Source organism: Oncorhynchus keta, chromosome 15 (assembly GCF_023373465.1).
Source record: "Oncorhynchus keta strain PuntledgeMale-10-30-2019 chromosome 15, Oket_V2, whole genome shotgun sequence".
NCBI lineage: Eukaryota > Metazoa > Chordata > Actinopteri > Salmoniformes > Salmonidae > Oncorhynchus > Oncorhynchus keta.
In genome coordinates, this window is record NC_068435.1 from 19,091,497 (window position 1) to 19,114,073 (window position 22,577).

General features: G+C 42.3%; 1 protein-coding gene across 1 annotated transcript in view; it reads left to right on the top strand.

Moving 5' to 3' along the window:
- LOC118376610 (thymocyte selection-associated high mobility group box protein TOX-like) overlaps nt 1-22,577 on the top strand; it is a 126,927-nt gene that overhangs the window by 51,287 nt on the left and 53,063 nt on the right. The window contains 3 exon segments of the mRNA XM_052463571.1: nt 87-152; nt 13,835-13,942; nt 22,226-22,471. Coding sequence (XP_052319531.1) covers nt 87-152; nt 13,835-13,942; nt 22,226-22,471 — 420 coding nt within the window.

Consider the following 22,577-nt stretch of genomic DNA (forward strand, 5'->3'; position numbering starts at 1 on the left):
TCTCTCTCTCTCTCCCCTCTCATTTTCTTAAGTAAAGTGAACACCATTCTAACTGTGCTCCTGTTGTGTTCTTGTTGTGTTTGCAGTACGACAGTGAGGCCATGTTCCTGGGCATGCCAGAGGCTGGCCTGGACTTTGTGCCAACCAACCAGGTGGGTTAATTACTCTTCCCTGTGCTTTTAGTTTGAAATCCTAATTAGACACATTTAAGATGACGCATCGCTAAATTAGCGCCCACTATCAGTCGCAACCATAATCAGGGACTATTATGACATGTAAACAGTGCATTTAAACCTTCGTTGCAGCCGAATCCAATAAAGCCACTAACTGCACAGTTGTTTTGTTGTTAGATAGATTTTTATTTTATTTCCAGTTCAACTTACAGTTCTACCTAGCTACAGCCAAGCTGTGCCTGTTTGAGAGCTTGCCTGGCTTAATGAGCCAATAGAATAGTCCCAAAACTGTAAATGATCAAATAGTACCTGAACCCAGGTCTGGTAGAGTACACAGCTGCTTAAAGATGGAATCCACATGAGGGGAACCAGCGCCTCTGTTCTCCCCAGTCCCTTTGTTATTGTTATACGAAACAGAGTTGAGGAGCGTCCAAACGGAGGTGAGCAGGGGAGTAAAAACATTTTGCGGAACATATTCTGCTGGTTTATCGCGTGTACAATGATGTCAGAGGGGGAAAAAACCAGTGTTCATTATTTCCGGTTTCTTGAGGTTGTTTTAATATCCCAAACGGCCATGGCAGATTCACCATTAGGGATTCCAGCTTCAAAAAGCCTATAAATTAACATTTATCACTAAAAAGAGGTGCATTTAGCTTTCATGTGTACATGTGTTGCAGGGCTGTTTCTCCATGTATTCTAGTGGGAGTGTTAACTATAATACATCTCCAGAAGTATGTGGACACCCCTTCAGATTAGTGGATTTGGCTGTTTCAGTCATACTTGTTGCTGACAGGTGTATAAAATTGAGCACACAGCCATGCAATCTCCATAGCCAAATATTGCAGTAGAATGGCCTTACTGAAGAGCTCAGTGACTTTCAACGTGGCACCGTCATATAACGCCACCTTTCCAACAAGTCAGTTTTTCAAATGTCTGCCCTGCTAGAGCTGCCCCGGTCAACTGTAAGTGCTGTTATTGTGAAGTGGAAATGTCTAGGAGCAACATCGGCTCAGCCGCGAAGTGGTAGGCAGTGGTGTAAAGTACTTAAGTACAAATACTTTAAATTACTACTTAAGTCGTTTTTTAGGGTATCTGTACTTTACTATTTATATTTTTGACTACTTTTACTTTTTACTTTTATTCCTTAAGAAAATATTTTACTCTGTACATTTTCCTTGACACCCAAAAGTACTTGTTACATTTTGAATGCTTAGCAGGACAGGAAAATGGTCAAATTCACACACTTATCAACCGAAAGTCCCTGGTCATCCCTACTGCCTCTGATCTGGCGGACTCACTAAAGACACGTTTGTTTGTAAATGATCTCATCCAGTTTGCTTAATATAAGGAATTTGAAATTATTTATAGTTTTATGTTTGATACTTATGTATATTTGAAACTAAATACTTTTTAGAATTTTACTCAAGTAGAATTTTACTGGGTGACTTTTACTTTTACTTGAGTCATTTTCTATTAAGGTATCTTTACTTTTACTCAATGATGACAGCTCACAGAAACGGGGCCGTCCTGGTGGTAGGCCACACAAGCTCACAGAACGGGACCGTCCTGGTGGTAGGCCACACAAGCTCACAGAACGGGACCGTCCTGGTGGTAGGCCACACAAGCTCACAGAACGGGACCGTCCTGGTGGTAGGCCACACAAGCTCACAGAACGGGACCGTCCTGGTGGTAGGCCACACAAGCTCACAGAACGGGACCGTCCTGGTGGTAGGCCACACAAGCTCACAGAACGGGACCGTCCTGGTGGTAGGCCACACAAGCTCACAGAACGGGACCGTCCTGGTGGTAGGCCACACAAGCTCACAGAACGGGACCGTCCTGGTGGTAGGCCACACAAGCTCACAGAACGGGACCGTCCTGGTGGTAGGCCACACAAGCTCACAGACGGGACCGTCCGGGACCAAGCTCCAGGACCGTCCTGGTGGGCCACACAAGCTCACAGAACGGGACCGTCCTGGTGGTAGGCCACACAAGCTCACAGAACGGGACCGTCCTGGTGGTAGGCCACACAAGCTCACAGACGGGACCGTCCTGGTGGGACACAAGCTCCTGTCCTGGTGGTGGGCCACACAAGCTCACAGAACGGGACCGTCCTGGTGGTGGGCCACACAAGCTCACAGAACGGGACCGTCCTGGTGGTGGGCCACACAAGCTCACAGAACGGGACCGTCCTGGTGGTAGGCCAAGCTCACACCGTCCTGGTGGTAGGCAAGCTCACAGAACGGGACCGTCCTGGTGGTTGGCCACACAAGCTCACAGAACGGGGCCGTCCTGGTGGTAGGCCACACAAGCTCACAGAACGGGACCGTCCTGGTGGTAGGCCACACAAGCTCACAGAACGGGACCGTCCTGGTGGTGGGCCACACAAGCTCACAGAACGGGACCGTCCTGGTGGTTGGCCACACAAGCTCACAGAACGGGACCGTCCTGGTGGTTGGCCACACAAGCTCACAGAACGGGGCCGTCCTGGTGGTAGGCCACACAAGCTCACAGAACGGGACCGTCCTGGTGGTAGGCCACACAAGCTCACAGAACGGGACCGTCCTGGTGGTGGGCCACACAAGCTCACAGAACGGGACCGTCCTGGTGGTGGGCCACACAAGCTCACAGAACGGGACCGTCCTGGTGGTAGGCCACACAAGCTCACAGAACGGGACCGTCCTGGTGGTTGGCCACACAAGCTCACAGAACGGGGCCGTCCTGGTGGTAGGCCACACAAGCTCACAGAACGGGACCGTCCTGGTGGTAGGCCACACAAGCTCACAGAACGGGACCGTCCTGGTGGTAGGCCACACAAGCTCACAGAACAGGACCGTCCTGGTGGTGGGCCACACAAGCTCACAGAACGGGACCGTCCTGGTGGTGGGCCACACAAGCTCACAGAACGGGACCGTCCTGGGGGTGGGCCACACAAGCTCACAGAACGGGACCGTCCTGGTGGTTGGCCACACAATCTCACAGAACGGGGCCGTCCTGGTGGTAGGCCACACAAGCTCACAGAACGGGACCGTCCTGGTGGTAGGCCACACAAGCTCACAGAACGGGACCGTCCTGGTGGTTGGCCACACAAGCTCACAGAACGGGGCCGTCCTGGTGGTAGGCCACACAAGCTCACAGAACTGGACCGTCCTGGTGGTAGGCCACACAAGCTCACAGAACGGGACCGTCCTGGTGGTAGGCCACACAAGCTCACAGAACGGGACCGTCCTGGTGGTGGGCCACACAAGCTCACAGAACGGGACCGTCCTGGTGGTGGGCCACACAAGCTCACAGAACGGGACCGTCCTGGTGGTTGGCCACACAAGCTCACAGAACGGGGCCGTCCTGGTGGTAGGCCACACAAGCTCACAGAACGGGACCGTCCTGGTGGTAGGCCACACAAGCTCACAGAACGGGACCGTCCTGGTGGTAGGCCACACAAGCTCACAGAACGGGACCGTCCTGGTGGTGGGCCACACATGCTCACAGAACGGGACCGTTCTGGTAGTAGGCCACACAAGCTCACAGGACGGGACCGTCCTGGTGGTTGGCCACACAAGCTCACAGAACGGGGCCGTCCTGGTGGTAGGCCACACAAGCTCACAGAACGAGACCGTCAAGTCCTGAAGCGTGTAGTGCTTAAAACTCGCCAGCACAAGAACTGTTCTTCGGGAGCTTCATGAAATGGGTTTCCATGGGCGAGCAGCCGCACACAAGCCTAAGATCACCATGCGCAATTCCAAGCGGCTGGAGTGGTGTAAAGCTCGCCGCCATTGGACTCTGGAGCAGTGGAAATGCGTTCTCTGGAGTGATGAAGCACGCTTCACCATCTGGCATTCCGATGGACGAATCTGGGTTTTGTTGATGCCAGGTGAAAGCTACCTGCCCCAATGCATAGTGCCAACTGTATAGTTTGGAGGAGGAGGAATAATGGTCTGGAGCTGTTTCTCATGGTGCGGGCCCCTTAGTTCTAGTGAAGGGAAAAGTTTACTCTACAGTATACAATGGCATTCTAGACAAACTTTGTGGCAACAGTTTGGGGAAGGCCCTTTCCTGTTTCAGCATGACAATGCCCTCATGCACAAAGCAAGGTCCATACAGAAATGGTTTATCAAGATCCGTGTGGAAGAACTTGACTGGCCTGCACAGAGCCCTGACCACAACCCCATCTAACATCTTTGGGATGAATTGGAATGCCAACTGCGAGCCAGGCCTAATCGCCCAACATCAGTGCCCAACCTCACTAATGCTCTTGTGGCTGAGCAAGAATGTTTCAACATCTAGTGGAAAGCCTTCCCAAAAGAGTGAAGGCTGTTATAGCAGTAAAGGGGGACCAACTCCATATTAATGCCCATGATTTTGGAATGAGATGTTTGACGAGCAGGTGTCCACATACTTTTGTATGTGATGTAGTGTGTCTGCCCTAGGAGGATGGTAGATTATTTCAGAATACTGGTGCTGTGTCTCTGTTATTGTTGGGGTTGGCCTCAGGTGAAACACATTTTGAGCAGGGAGCGTGTAACAGTGGGCCGTGTGATAACTGTAAATACCACTTAGATATGGCCCAGTGCACAAGTTAATGGTTAGCAAAGGGATTGGAAGTGTGTGTGTGTGTCAAATAAAATAAAATGTTATTTGTCACATGCTTTGTAGACAACAGGTGTAGACTAACTGTGTTTGTGTGTGTGTGTGTTTGTGCATTTGTGCATGAGAATGCGTGTGCACGTGTGTGTGTGTGAGGGGGGTTAGTGCTAAGCCCTTAAAGCTAGAATCCTTAGTTGCTACATCAATTTTTGGACTTATAAATGAGTTATATAATATAGTATATCCACAGATTCTTGAAGAATATAACTTAAAGGGGCAATCAGCAGTTGCTACATTCATTTTTGGACTTCTAAATTAATGTTATGTACCCATTGATTCTTGACGAATATAACTTATAAATGCCTCTTGAGATTAGTTCAACTGTCTTACTCCATCAGAACCCAAAATATAAGCTTCTTTACTCCAATGTTTGTAAACGATGTAAATGTAAACAGACACTGTATTGCCTGATAATATGGTTAAAGCTATCATGTTGATATCATGGATGGCCAGTCCTTACATCCATTGCTCTGTCTATTCATCTGAGATGGTGACATTTCTCCAGGTCCATCCATCAGCTTTTTATTTTATTACATTTTTTGTCATTTTGAATTAAAACATTTTTTAGCTTTAATATTGCAGATAGATTGTGGCTTCCATCAATGTCATTGTCTGCATCATTTCCAATCACCTATATATTTTTAAAACTATTTTCTACATTGTAGAATAATAGTGAAGATATCAATACTATGAAATAAAACATTTGTAATCATGTAATAACCAAAAAAGTGTTAAAACAAATCAAAATATATTTAACATTTGAGGTTCTTCAAAGTAGCCACCCTTTGCCTTGATGACAGCTTTGCACACTCTTGGTATTCTCTCAACCAGCTTCATGCGGTAGTCACCTGGAATGCATTTCAAATAACAGGTGTACCTTGTTAAAAGTTGTGACAAGGTAGGATTGGTATACAGAAGATAGCCCTATTTGATAAAAGACCAAGTCCATATTTTGGCAAGAACGACTCAAATGAGCAAAAAGAAATGACAGTCCATCATTACTTTAAGACGTTAAGGTCAGTCAATCTGGAAAATTTCAAGAACTTTTAAAGTTTTGTCATAACTCTCCTGTGAAGATCTGAAGGATCGGGATACAGTGGTTCTGCTCTACAGCGCCCTCTTTCTCCCGCAGAGGGGGCCGCTTTATGGCGGTTGTAAAATACTCTGCTTCTGGGCTCTGTAGTATCGAGATTAGAAGGTGACTGTGGAACACAGAGAGACACTTCACATCAAAAGGTTGAATAATTGAACAGTATTTCTGTATTCCAAGCAGTTGGAGTGGTCCGTGGACACTTAAGGAACAGTCATGTCGAGTGCGTTTCATTCGGTGACCTCATGAAGGACAGGAGACACACATTACTGTTTCTTTGTTTGTATACAATTCTCAATAATGGGGTTTGCATCTGAATGTTGTATCAAATAAATGATTAAGCATAAGAATACTTTTGGAAAGATAACAATGTGATCTTAGTCTTCTAAATGAGAGTTGTTTTTCATAGTAACTTATGATCGGTCAGTGGCCACGCCCCTGTGAGCACAGACACTATACCCAAAGGTCAGAGAACGGCCCTTTCCACAGAGTTAATAAAAGGACTCATGACAAAATTTACAAAGAGTAAAAAACGCAGGGACGGGAGTTCCCACATCGAAATGGCTAAGAAATCTACGAACTAAAGACCAATTATTCAGGCTGCAGCTGTTTAAGTGCTTTACTCAAGGCAAAGAGTGGCTACTTTGAAGAATCTTAACTCTAAAAAATATTTGGATTCGTTTAACACTTATTTGGTTACTACTACATGATTCCATGTGTTATTTCATAGTTTTGATATCTTCACTATTATTCTACAATGTAGAAAATAGTTTCGATATCTTCACTATTATTCTACAATGTAGAAAATAGTTTTGATATCTTCACTATTATTCTACAATGTAGAAAATAGTAAAAATAAAGAAACACTCTTGAATGAGTAGGTGTGTCCAAACGTTTGACTGATACTGTATATAAAATCTATTTTCCTTTATTATTTTCCCATAATCATACCATCCCTCCCCTAATTGGAGTTAACTAATGGACAACAACACTTCGGTTTCTACATCCTGCTTATGCATACTATATACATTTTATGGACACAGTACATTTTACAATAGTTGTCTTTTGTTTGTTTTTACTCCCATCCTTCAGCTCCACTCAACCCCTCCCATCTATCTCTGAACACCATCCAGTCCCATCCTTCAGCTCCACTCAACCCCTCCCATCTATCTCTGAACACCATCCAGTCCCATCCTTCAGCTCCACTCAACCCCTCCCATCTATCTCTGAACACCATCCAGTCCCATCCTTCAGCTCCACTCAACCCCTCCCATCTATCTCTGAACACCATCCAGTCCCATCCTTCAACTCCACTCAACCCCTCCCATCTATCTCTGAACACCATCCAGTCCCATCCTTCAACTCCACTCAACCCCTCCCATCTATCTCTGAACACCATCCAGTCCCATCCTTCAGCTCCACTCAACCCCTCCCATCTATCTCTGAACACCATCCAGTCCCATCCTTCAACTCCACTCAACCCCTCCCATCTATCTCTGAACACCATCCAGTCCCATCCTTCAACTCCACTCAACCCCTCCCATCTATCTCTGAACACCATCCAGTCCCATCCTTCAGCTCCACTCAACCCCTCCCATCTATCTCTGAACACCATCCAGTCCCATCCTTCAGCTCCACTCAACCCCTCCCATCTATCTCTGAACACCATCCAGTCCCATCCTTCAGCTCCACTCAACCCCTCCCATCTATCTCTGAACACCATCCAGTCCCATCCTTCAGCTCCACTCAACCCCTCCCATCTATCTCCGAACACCATCCAGTCCCATCCTTCAGCTCCACTCAACCCCTCCCATCTATCTCCGAACACCATCCAGTCCCATCCTTCAGCTCCACTCAACCCCTCCCATCTATCTCCGAACACCATTCAGTCCCATCCTTCAGCTCCACTCAACCCCTCCCATCTATCTCTGAACACCATCCAGTCCCATCCTTCAGCTCCACTCAACCCCTCCCATCTATCTCTGAACACCATCCAGTCCCATCCTTCAGCTCCACTCAACCCCTTCCATCTATCTCCGAACACCATCCAGTCCCATCCTTCAGCTCCACTCAACCCCTCCCATCTATCTCCGAACACCATCCAGTCCCATCCTTCAGCTCCACTCAACCCCTCCCATCTATCTCCGAACACCATCCAGTCCCATCCTTCAGCTCCACTCAACCCCTCCCATCTATCTCCGAACACCATCCAGTCCCATCCTTCAGCTCCACTCAATCCCTCCCATCTATCCCTGAACACCATCCAGTCCCATCCTTCAGCTCCACTCAACCCCTCCCATCTATCTCTGAACACCATCCAGTCCCATCCTTCAACTCCACTCAACCCCTCCCATCTATCTCTGAACACTATCCAGTCCCATCCTTCAGCTCCACTCAACCCCTCCCATCTATCTCTGAACACCATCCAGTCCCATCCTTCAACTCCACTCAACCCCTCCCATCTATCTCTGAACACCATCCAGTCCCATCCTTCAACTCCACTCAACCCCTCCCATCTATCTCTGAACACCATCCAGTCCCATCCTTCAGCTCCACTCAACCCCTCCCATCTACCTCTGAACACCATCCAGTCCCATTCTTCAACTCCACTCAACCCCTCCCATCTATCTCTGAACACCATCCAGTCCCATCCTTCAGCTCCACTCAACCCCTCCCATCTATCTCTGAATACCATCCAGTCCCATCCTTCAACTCCACTCAACCCCTACCATATATCTCTGAACACCATCCATAGAGCAGACATGTCCATATATTTCTGTCAGCTGCATGTGTGACATAACTCCACCAGTGTATGATATCATCATTATACCTTTTGTAAACCTTTTGTCCAAAAATATGTATTTTTTTATCAATAGTATATTTGAGTTTAACCATAATATTTGTTATAATATTTGTTATTGTCTTTTCTGGTGGACCAACTTTCTATGTCATGTTTTAAAAATAGCTATATTTGATTTCATTTTCAAATAACCAAAAGTGAGAGGTTGTAATCTGAATAAAAGGGAAAATGCCATTTTTTAACATGAGGTGAAGACATTTTTACTAATCTGCTGGAGAACCCGTCCGGATTCAAGTGTAACTTTTGTATGACGGAAGCCTTTAATCTAATGGTCTAATGCTTTAATATTTAATCATTTATGACCTCCAAATTCATATTCATTATATTAATAGGCCCATTTAATTTAGTCTGGCTTGCCGTTCCAAATAAATGTGATTTTTTTGTTTGTTGCTCATATCATTTAAAAAACATGTTGCTAGTTGTAGGCAAGGACGTAAGCAAATAGGTGAACTGGGATATGACTAATCATGGTGATTTTTTTTCCCACAAATAGACAGGTATTTTCCTTTCCACGGTAGCAAGATCGTATCTATTTTTGCCAATTTTCTATTAAAATGTATTGTATTGAGATAATTTCTTTCTTTCGGGATATGAATAATGAGTATGTCCACTTCACCATCAGATCCTTTTATTGGTAAACTACACGGTAATGTAACAGTTAAAAAATGTTGTGATCCGATACGTAATGTAGTACACTTGGATTTCTAGAACCTTGATATAATTGTTGGATCTGATTTTTAAAGTTAACATTTTGATGGTCATAATAAATAGATATGCCGATAGTGGACAACCTTGTTTTACTCCTTTTGACAGTTTAATACTTTCTGAGTAGTAGCCATTATTTACTATTTTACACCTAGGGTTACTATACATAACTTTTATTCATTGTAAAAGAGATTCTCCAAAATGGAAATATTCCAGGCATTTATATATAAATTCCAGTTGTATTTCATCAAAATCCTTTTCAAAGTCAGCTATGAATAACAGGCCCAGATTTTTCATAGTGTTCTATTGTTTCCAGTACCTTTCTGAAATTATCTCCAATGTATCATTCATGTAAAAAACCTGTCTGATTAGGATTAATAATATCCAACAATACCTTTTTAATTCTATGCACCTTGCTTTTTACATCACAACACTGAAGTTTAAGGGGATTCCAATTTTTGTCACTTGGGTCCTGTTTCAGTAATAATGAACTCAGACCACCTTGTTGAGTATCTGATAATCTACCATTTTTATAGCAGTGGTTAAAACATGCTTATAAAGCTCCCCTGAGTACATCAAAAAAGGCGCACTATACCTCAACTGGTATTTCCTAGACTTAAAGACTTTAACTGCACCAAGAAGTTCCTCCTCTGTAATTTGGCCTTCACGTGAGCCTTTCTGTACAGCTGTTCATTTGACATTATTAATAGGGAAAAATCCTTACAGCTGACTTCGCTTAGTGGAGATGGAGGAGACCTAAATGAAAACATATGCTTAAAGTTCTTTGCTTCCTCTTTCAACATATAGTTTGGTGAATCATGGTTTACTCTGTTTTAAGAAATTAATTAAGATTAAAAACCTTCCCCATATTCCATCCAGTTCACTTTATTTTTTATAATATATTACACTTGAGTGACTGGCAGACCACTCTAGTCCACTTATATCCTATGGCCTTTGAGAGATTGGGACCCATTCTTTATAAAGAGCAAACAGTGCCACCCACAGAGCAGAAGCAGATTAACTGACCAAAGCATTTCCAACGCCCTCACCTCCATTGTAATGTGTACACTTATTTAAAAATATATATCTTTATTTATTTCCACAATTAAATGATAATATGTGTAATAATGTTGGCAGTTGATACAAAGGATTGCCATTACAAAAATTACATTTTTGGCAAACAATTATTGTGATTCAGCCTGTATTGTCCCTAACATCCTTACCCCATATCAACAGATGTCGGACACACACACACACACACACACACACTCTCACACACACTCTCACACACACTCTCACACACACACACACACACACACACACACACACACACACACACACACACACACACACACACACACACACACACACACACACACACACACACACACACACACACACACACACACACACACACACACACACACGCTCCCCACCTTTCCCCCACAAACAACCACAAGCTCAGATGTTCAACAGCTGTTCCATCCCCGAGCCCAACTCAAGAGAAGACTTTTGTAGCTGTTTGAGAAGGCATGGAATATTGAGCAAGATTGGTTAATCAAATCTCCCCAATGTTAAGTCATAGCTGATGGCGCTCAGATACCCCACCCTGAAACACATATGTTGATAATGACCATTTTCCCAAGCATCTCTGTGCAGTCAGACCTTTTTATTATTTTGTGCCACCAGGGCCGATTGTCCGAGTCTGATTGTCTGGGTGTGACCCCTTCCTCATGGGGTACTGCAGCTAGTTCCATCAGCTTTTTACCAAAACAGAAGCAGGGAGATGCTCTGTTAGTGTTTTTATTTTTATTTATTTGACCTTTATTTAACTAGGCAAGTCAGCTAAGAACAGATTCTTATTTTCAATGACAGCCTAGGAACAGTGGGTTAACTGCCTGTTCAGGGGCAGAATGACAGATTAGTACCTTGTCAGCTTGGGGGTTTGAACTTGCAACCTTTCGGTCCTTGTCCAACGCTCTAACAACTAGGCTACCCTGCCGCCCCAGTTAACGACTCTAGCTTTAAGGGACATAACACAATCAAATATTAATAAAGAATTGTATGTTCCTTAGGCAGCCATCGTGGCCAGATTAAAATATTATTTCATGTTGTTTTAATTTCACCTTTATTGTGTTTTAGTTCAAACACAGTGTTCCTGTCTGTAGGAAATGGATAATTAACTTACTTTATTAATGAACTAAAGGCTTTGTGTTAATTAGCCGTAGCCTCCCTCCCTTCCCTTAGTCTAGGGCCTGTAGGGCGATGGAGATAACGAATTGGAGACTGTGGTTTCACAAATAGCTCTTAATAGGATACTGTACCCATGCGTTTTCAAGGGAGGATTGTGCAGTCCAATAACAAGTTGCGCTATGCTATATCACTCAATATGAATGTTATTCAAGAACATTATACCAATCATTTATTTACAACAATGACAAATTGTTCCATTAAATCTCAACTTCTTCAATCCCATATTTACTGTCTGCAAAAGGGTCAATCTCACTGAAAGGAATGGTAATTTAGCTAATAAGAATTATATGTAGCAACACATATTCTATTGCTTACATTGCAGTTAACCCTTTTTCACTCTGTTTCATTTCTTGTCATTACGAAGTAGAAGTGTCATGAATTAGTAGTTAAACAAGGGAAAATTACATTTATCCCCCCAAAAAAATGTTTGGTCAGGTTCCTAAAATATTGGGCTGGGGAACGATTGTTTTTGGTTTCTGTTCTGACTCATATAAATGTGTGAAAGTGTCATTTCAGAGCAATTCACACCCTTTGCACACATATATGAAACTGTGTTCACCTTCGCTATAGTCAGAAACACATTTACTGAGGTGTCCACAGCAGGCCTGGTACTTTAAAAATACATTCTAATGTTTTTCATAGTCATGTAATCAGAGTAATATGCTGAAGTCAATCACCACAATATCTTACAAAACTATCTCAGTCAATGTGAATAATTCATGAAAATGAATGATGGATGTATACATCAGTTATGGCCCACCATTGCTATGCCATTCTACATCAGCAATTTGCATAATTTCTATCAATTGTGATTGGACATCATTTAATCTACTGCATGCCACTCACACAGTCTCCTATATCCATGACAACGGTTTTATTTTATTTACTGAAAATATTGATACTGGTTTACTTAGAATCTTTTAATTAGGACTGTGGTAAAACTTAGAGGAAAACCCGCTTCATTCAGTCTTCTGAAAACCTAATTATATAATAGTTGTATTTTTCAGCGGGACAATTACACAAACTTGAATGCTAAAAACACTCCAGAATGGCTTTCCAAGAGGTGTTGAGTGTTCCTGAGTGGTCGAGTCGCAGTCCTGACTTAACTTTGCTTGAAAATCAGAGACAATGTTTGAATATTGCTACCCATCTATGATTCCCAAACAAATTTACTGAGTTTGAGGAATTTTGACAAAAACAATGGATATATTTTGCCCTAAGAGTTGTGCAAAGTTGGTAGATTTTTTTTTTTCAATAATCACAGCTGTAATGGCTGCCAAAGGTGCTTCGCCCATATATTTACCTCTGGGGTGTGAAGACATACAGATGTAGGAACGTCATTTGATTACCCTTTTGGTGGAGAACTTTCCTGTAAAGCAAATGTAAAATGTTTAGTGGATTTGAGGTTTAAAAAGGCTTCTGAAGTTTGTAATTTCCACTTTGAAATTTCAGACCTGATTTTCCCTTTTAAAAATGTATCAACCCAAACAAAAATGTCCATGAATTATAAACGCACACAGTAATTCACATTCCCTGTTGTATGTCTTTTTTCATGGGGTGCACGTCATAAAAACTCAATTCAAAAGTTGGCTTTATTAAATTAGGAATTTCAAATGTCCTAGTGTGTGGCAATGTCATCTAGATAATGTAATTTGATTTAAAAAGCCTTTTCATTGTTAAAATAGGCCTATAATTGTATTTTTATTTAAGACTCTCGCAAGTGATTGTGTAAGTAGCTCTGGATAAGAGCATTGCTAACTGACTAAAATGTAAAAATGATCAAATAGTAATGTCCATTCGGATACTTGAATATTCGATTAATCGTGCCCATCATCCCTAATTTCTGCAATAGTAAATGTCTTACCATTCAGGTTGAAAAATATCTCAATGAGGCTAACCTGTATTAGGTAAAGCATCCTGACTGTCCAGAGAACATGTTTGTCATTGTTCTCTAGAAGCTAATCTAAGGTTAGTTTTACATTCCCACCCAGATGGTTAATGGCCTAGTTTAAGGATGCTGAGCTGATCCAAGATCTGTGCCTAACGGTTCTTCCTTCCATCCTTCTATGACGCTGTGGTGACCCTTGAACTTTCTGTTCCCTCTGGTAGTTCCGTGTGCCTCCCAACCCCCACCAGACGCATCTCAGCGCCAAACAGACTGGACCCCTGTGGAAACGAGATGGCCCTGCTCACTCCGATGGATCCCGTCTACCCTGGGTAAATACACAACAACAAATTCACCACCAGTGGGTTTCAGGGCTCAGACACAAGGCAGGCACTTGTCTGTTGATGAAAGTTCAAATCCTCACTCGTATAAAAAGAAAGACTACGCACTTCGATCTAATCTCTCCAAAGTGCGTTTGTTATGACAACGTTTCGACCTAGGCCTGCATCATACTGCAAATCAAAATCCCTTATTACTTGAATTTGGCATATTGATGATGAAATTTAAGAATCATTCATTATGAAAGATACTGTAGTTCACACACACACACATACACACGCACACACACAAACACACACACACACACACACACACACACACACACACACACACACACACACACACACACACACACACACACACACACACACACACACACACACACACACACACACACACAACCTTTGCACAATGCTTTTTTTCTATACCCACTCTCTTTCCCCCAATACTCCCCCTTCTCCCAGTCTGTCCATCCATATATCTGTTTTTCCCTTCCTTACTTTCTCATCTCTCTTTCCTTTACACTCAGACTCACATCACACACATACTGTTTGCACGCACGCACGCACACACACGCACACACACGCACACAAACACACACACACACACACACACACACACACACACACACACACACACACACACACACACACACACACACACACACACACCTCATCCACACCTTTGGGATCAGGTAATTTGTTTTATTGGCAGCAACAGTTCTGTTCACCTTGAACATCTCGGCAGCAGACAGGGTTAAGCAACAGCACAGCGCTGCTCTCAAACAGGCGAGGCAGAAAAACAACACAGAATAGAGTATAAAGCCATAACATCTATCCGAGTCTAAAATCAAAGGTGTTATAGAGTTATGACTCAAATACATTTCAATGTAGAATCCAAAATGTTTGAAACCCTGTCCCAGCACTAGGTACAGTATGTTTGATTCTGCATGTCCCCTTCATTGGTTCAGTAGGTGTTAGGTGGATTTCTTGTTATTGTGAAACCTGAACTCGTCTCACATCTTTTAGGTCTGTGCTCGGTAGTATTTGGTGAGAGTATTATAGAAGGAAAAATAGAGAGGCAAAAATAAGTTGTTTCATTATTAATTGCGTTGGCAACATTGCAGCTCGCAGATTGTCATGCCAATAAATCATATTTGAATGTGAATTGAAAGCGAGGGGGACTGTTTCATATGGAAGCCTTTTATGCTGTTGAGGCAAAATTATCTAATTTTGTTAAAACAATAAATATTGAGTCTATTTAATTTTTATTTATTTGTTGCTTTTTAGTCCATGTTGATTATTTTACTCAGGCTTATCTAAAATAGCTATTTTCATTCGTTTTTTTGTATTTATCTAAACTTTTATCTCAAACAATGAAACAGTTGATCCCTGGTAAAAAAAAAAAAATTATGTAATAAGAGAGTACCTTTCCAGATTGGGCCAATGGTTTATGGGTAGGTCAAGTGCTGAGTGGAACATTTTTAGGCAAAATAAAACAAGAATTATTCATCATAAAAACTGTATGTGTAGGCGGTGTGGGGGCCTTAACTTGGTTGGAGGGAATTCCCCATCTCCCACCCCTCTACCATACACTACATCTTACAGCATTATTAATGATGTGTTGACTAGATATGAGTGAAATGAAAAGAGAGAAATATCTCAATATGATCAAATTATTTTGAAGATGGCTGGTCTGCACTGCACCCATCAGTTGTTACATATTTTCAAATAGAAAACCATTTCATGATTTGATGTTGGTTGAAGTTGACTTATAAGTCATTAGTCTTTTTTTCAACTATGGTGAAGGCTCTGCAACTGTTGCTAATCATTGTCATTCTAGAGGCTAATGTTAGGAGGAACATTTTCATTTGAATGGTGCATTTGTAATAAGAATAAAATATATTTGAATGGGGTTAATCAAAATAGGCCCACTAGCAGGCATTTGCATAGTTCTGAGCAGAACTGGGACTTACCATTGTTCTCAACTGAAAGGGACAATGGGCGATTGAAGAGAATGACAGAAAGAAGAAAATCTAATTTATTCAGGACAAGGCTTGATATTAGAAAATATGCTCACGAGACAATGGGCTTTTTGTTTCTAAAGGACAAATGAATGGCAGCATGAAAAACAACTACTTTGTAATAAGACCTTCAGATAATGTTAGTTTAAAGTTTTTTACTTTAGGGTGCTAATTATCACATGTAGGGTTGCAAAGGGTCAGAAACTTTCTGGTAAATTTCCGGAATGTTTCCGGATATTTTCCATGTGAAGTTAAGCCCAGGAATTTGGAGAATTTTGCTTAAATTCATCAAAAAATTAGCTTATAACAGTGAACCTTTTTTTGTGGGATACACATAAGGCAATTCTAGATCTTGTGGCATATTTTGGTTAAACTATCCCCAATTCAATGGAATTGCAACCCTCTGTATGCACAGTGCATTCTTCCATCACCTGTGCAGTGCACTCTTCTATGGCATTTACAGCTGATTCTCAAGATCTTGCACACTAATGAGATGCTATTGAACCCACACTACTACACTGTCTGAGCCAAGGACTACATGCTTTCCGGTAAGTTTTGATTACAATACTGGGTGGGGTGGATATTTTATATGACATACATTATTTTTTGTTAACTAGTAAATAGTAGTCCACAGAAAAGTTTTTAAAAATACATAACTTGTGAAAACAGTTTCTGCTAGTTAGTTTTTGCTACCATGTGGGTTTTAGCTTGCTTGAGCCTGCTAACTGAGGAGTGTTAATTCATCTGTTTCCATACATGTTTCATTTTAAAACATGTATCTTACACAGGATTTGTTTAATCTAACTGCTTAACTATTTATCTGTACATGGAATTGTATTTGTTTTTTTTAACATCTTTTTTTCTCATCTTTACAGGAAAACGCCTCGGGCACAATCTGATGTGTGGAGACATTTCACTGCAGCTAATGTTATATGTGTATCATATGTGAAGAATGCAACAAAGATGCAGAATCATCTGGCAATGTGCATAAAGTTCCCTCAGCTCTCACAACAAGCAACCTCTGACAAAAATCCCTCTACTTCTATTTGAGGTGAAAATGATGAATCAGACACCTTATTGATAGCAACAGCTCATGGTCCTCCTGGAATCAGAAGTTTTTTGACTCAATGGAGGAACGTAGTCAGAGAAATGCTGATGAATGTTTTGTTCGAGCTGTGTATACAACTGGTTTACCTCTGATGCTCACAGGCCATGTGTATTGGAAGAGATTTTTGAATGTTCTTCGCCCAGCATACACCCCTCCAACCAGACATACTTTATCTACTAATTTGCTGGATGCAGAGTTCAACAGAGTTCAAGTGAAGGTCAAGCAAATCATAGAGAAAGCAGACTGTATTGTAATCATCTCTGATGGATGGTCGAATGTTCGTGGGCAAGGAATAATGAACTACCTCATCTCCACCCCTCAACCAGTATTCTACAAGAGCACAGACACAAGGGACAACAGACACACTGGTCTCTACATTGCAGATGAGCTGAAGGCAGTCATCTTGGACCACAGAAGGTATTTGCACTGGTGACAGACAATGCTGCGAACACGAAGGCTGCTTGGTCTAAAGTGGAGGAGTCCTACCCTCCAATCAAATCCATTGTCTGTGCTGCTCATGTATTGAATCTGTTGCCCAAGGACATCATGGCACTGAAACAATGGTTACACTCTACAAGAAAGCCAAGGAAATGGTTAGGTATGTAATGGGTCATCAAGTTATAGCAGCAATATACCTCACCAAGCAAAGTGAAAAGAATAAGAGCACCACATTGAAGCTGCCCAGCAACACCGATTTGGGTGGTGTTGTCATAATTTTGGTCTTCTGGAGGGGAAGGAGTTGCTCCAAGAAATGGCTATATCACAGTCTGCCGAGGGAGACAATGTCATCCTGTCTGATGTTCAGACTTTGCTTGCAGGTGTAAGAGAAGAAATCTGTACTTCCCTGCCCACTTCACTGTTGCTCCAAGCAAACTGTAGTTCTGAAATACATCAAAAAGCGTGAAGACTTCTGCCTGAATCCCATACACACATGTTGGACCCCAAGTATGCTGGCAAGATCATCGTGTCTGGTGCAGAGATCAACAAGGCCTATGGTGTCATCATTACCATGTCTCGCCACCTTGGCCTGGATGAGGGCAAAGTTCTTGGCAGTCTGGTGAAGTACACTTCCAAGCAAGGGCTTTGGGATGGAGATGCAATATGGCAGCCGTGCCAACATATCTCATCAGCCACCTGGTGGAAGGGACTTTGTGGATCTGAGGCTCTTTTCCCTGTTGCCTCCATTATCCTCCAGATCCCACCAACATCAGCCGTCTCAGAGCACAACTGGTCCCTGTTTGGGAACACATACACCAAAGCACGCAACAGGCTGACCAATACAAGGGTTCAAAAATTGGTGGCCATCCGGACAAATTTGAGGCTTTTTGAGCCTGACTATGAGCCATCCTCAACAAGGTTGGAAAGTGACAGTGAAGATGAGGCCTCAGAGTCTGATGTTTAAGAGGTGGACATTGAGGAGGTCCAGGGAGAAAACATGGAAGCCTGAGAGGAAAACAACCAAAGCTTTATTTTCTAGACTCATCATTTTACAGATGCGATGGATCATTGGGGATCATTCAATATTCCCTTTATTGTGTTGTTCAGTGTAATCATCCCATGTGAAGAGTCAACTCATTTAATTAAAGTTAAATTCGTAACTCAATTTTTTAAAAACATTTCTATTAGAAGGATTTAATCGTTTGCAATTATGTCTACTTATGTCACGCCCTGATCTGTTTCACCTGTCCTCCACCCGCCTCCAGGTGTCGCCCATCTTCCCAATTATCCCCTGTGTATTTATACCTGTGTTCTCTGTCTGTTTGTTTCCAGTTCGTCTTGTTTGTTCAAGCTTGCCAGCATTTTCCTGTCAGCTCCTATCTTTTCCCAGACTCTATTTTCTCATCCTCCTGGTTTTTGACCTTTGCCTGTCCTGACCCTGTACCCACCCTTCTGACCTCTCTGCCTGTCCCTGACCTGAGTCTGCCTGCCATCCTGTACCTCTGCCTTACCCTGGATTATCAACCCCTGCCTGCCTTGACCTGTCTTTGCCCGCCCCTGTTTCTACAATAAACACTGTAACTTTGACAGTCTGCATCTGGGTCTTACCTTGATTCCTGATATGATAAGGTTAAAGGTTTGTGTTTCTGTCTCCCCCCTTAAAAGATTTAGATGCAAGTGGCTGTTCCACTGGATGTCATAAGGTGTATGCACCAATTTGTAAGTCGCTCTGGATAAGAGCGTCTGCTAAATGACTTAAATGTAATGTAAATGTAAATATATCCAATGCAAAAAACATCTACATTTAAATGGTATTAATATTCATTAGCATTTATTTCCATTAATTCCCATATATTCCCGTTAATTCCTATATATTCCCGTTAATTCACACAGAAAGTTTCCACCTCTGAATATTCCCCAAAATGTTTACCCCTAATCACAAGGCTACTGCTGTGTGGGCATACTGTATTTTTACTGTAGGGTTCTTAACTTAATTAACACCTTCTTGACCACAAAAAAATTCGAAGAGCCTTTTTTGCCGCTTTTGTAACATTTAAAGGTCCAATATGTTACTTATCTTTCCATTTGTATTCACTGCAGATGGTGTAGATGTGTTAGAAAGTGAGGACAACATGAAACAACACATTGTATTTGTCTTCATCATAGTCTCCGAGATCAAACAGACTGAACAGTAACAAGTGACGCTGTATTGACATGTTACCCCCTGATGCTGTGACCCTGGACACCCAATTCCTCACCTTTATTACAGATGATGAAGTCACTAATAGACAGGGTGATTTATAACAGGGATGAGCAACTGGTGGCTCGGGCCTCACTTTTGTAGACCCGCCATTTCATTTACAATACAGTACATATTGTTCTCTCTGTCTCTGTGTCTATCCATTGATGGTTTGTCTCTCTTCTCTCCTCTTGATCACTTGGTAACCATCATTCTCATGTTACACATGTAACATTGCTGTGTGTCTGGTCTCGACTCAAGTTCTCCCATGACTCTCTTCAGTGTGAGTTATTAGAAAACCAGAGTAGATGGGTGCATCCTCTATATTGAGTGTTTTTCTTGGAGGGCCACAGAGTTTAAAAACAACAACTACATTAGAACTCTGCACAGGAGGTTAGTTATATAACTGTCATGTTTGTTGTTGTTATGTAATTATCAATGTTTTATGTCCATACTTTGAAACGCCTTTGCCACAACATTGACTTGGCCTTTTATTAAGTCCCAATGTAAGGTCTGTCTGTAGGCCTATGTATAGAGAAATGATAAGCAAAACAAAATAATTTGTCAAATTTGAAGCAATATCAATATCATCAAGTAACCCCCAGGCAACAACCATTATGACAATCTTTTTGTTTTTATGACAGTAAAATAATTTTGCGTTCCTGAAAACCTTACTGTATGAATTGTGCCAACATATTTCCTACCAACCAACCAACTTCGACATCTGTGAGTGGAAACACAATCAAATATGCAAATGAATGCAAAATGTTGGCTTTTAGCAGAGAGAGAGAGTGAGAGAGAGAGAGAGAGAGAGAGAGAGAGAGAGAGAGAGAGAGAGAGAGAGAGAGAGAGAGAGAGAGAGAGAGAGAGAGAGAGAGAGAGAGAGAGAGAGAGAGAGAGAGAGAGAGAGAGAGAGAGAGAGAGAGAGAAGCTGAAGGAAGCTCATTAAAATGATTATTATCGTCTTTTAAAAGAACAGTTGGGCTGGTATTTCAGTGGAGATGGGTTTTGGAACTGATTCTCTGCCTAATTGCCTGGAGTTGGCTGTCTGTCAGCTCCATTTTGTTTTCAGCAAATAAAAGCTGTAAATTAGTGGTAATGAAAATCTTGGAGGGAATCAACGAGGAGGTAGTAGAGGCAGAGTGTAACTCCTGAGCCCTCTGATGAAACTGGGAAAAAGACACTTCTGGGGTAGAGAGAAAAATAAAACATTTTACTTGTATCAGAAGTGTGATTTGTTGTGCTGTCGTCTTTTGGAAAGCTTCACCGAGTAAAACTAAATTGTGTGGGTCTAATTGATCAAGAGCAAGTTGATGTGTTGAATAGTTCTTTCTCTCTTTATGGAAATGGTTCCTATTTCAGAGCTGTATAGACCAGAGGAGGTTGGTGGGAGGAGCTATAGGAGGACAGGCTCATTTTAATGGCTGGAATGGAATGAATGGAACGGTATCTAACACATCAAACATATGGAAACCATGTTTTACTCTGTTCCATTTACTCCATTCTAGACATTACAATGAACCCATCCTCTTATAGCTCCTCCCACTATCCTCCACTGGTACAGATACCTTAACACACATTTCCTGTTGATTCGAGGTGAGTGCAGTTTTTTGCAGTGTTTACAGAATAATTTATGGTTTGCTTCAGATTTTTACTGCCTTTCATCTACCTTGTCTGCTATACATTTTTCGAGCTAAAAAGGGGTCCAAAGAGATTGAGAGGGAGACAGATAATCCTGCACAGCCAAGTGGAACTGACTGTGGAGACGCATAAAATAAGCCTTTTAATTAGACGTTAATTGAGGGACTTTTTTTACATACATTTACATACCCTCAACCCCCCTTTTATTTAGCCGGAATAATTCAAAAACATGCCTAATGCATTTACACACATTTGGTTACACGTGAAATGAACTTATATGTTTCCTATGTGTAGTTGATCATGTATGCATGAATTAAGTCAAGTAATCGTGATTGCATTAACGATGATGATTAATCCTCATTGTTGGTATTGTTGATCATAAGAATCGTTCAAGGCAGTGTACATCATTAATCCTAATTGCCTTCTAATAATATAACTAATTTAGGAGGTATTTACAGAAGTCCCACTGCAGTCTTAATAAAGACTCATGGAACTATAGTAGTCTATTAATGACTACTATAATAATCTGAAGCCATCTGCATGTTCTGCATCGCAGTGCTGTAGTTGAGCTGTAATATAATACTGTAGTAATAATGAATTGGATTGATTTTCAGACGCTCAAAGAGCTTTACGTTGTACAGGGGAAACTCACCTCATCCACTAGTATCAATGTGTAGCATCCACCTCTACTGTGCTCTTAGCCTAATGTGTTTGAGTGCTCAGTTTGGTTGGACTTGCATCCACTAAAACATTTCTCCTAAATGCTAATATTGTTATGTTATTATTCTCTAACATATTCTTTTTCTCCCGCTCCTCTTCTTTTACAGTCCTACCCAGTGCCCAGTTTGGGGGATGAAGACTTCAACATTCCCCCCATCACACCTCCCACCATCCCAGAACACATGCTGCACTCCCACCTACCAGAGTCGGAGTCTGGCTCCTACCACCCGCTGGCTCCCGTTCACTCCCAGAGTGGCCTGCACCCCTTCCACCTTCAGGGAATGGACATGATGGGCCAGGATGGAGGGCTCTTGAGCCAAAATGGCAGCCTGATGTCCAGCACCCTGTCTGTGGTGAGTCTAGCCTGATGCCACTAGCAAGCAGTGTGCGATTTTCTGCTCTGGAGGGCAGCTGTGGGTGCAGGTATATGTTCCATACCAGCAACAACACACCTGATCC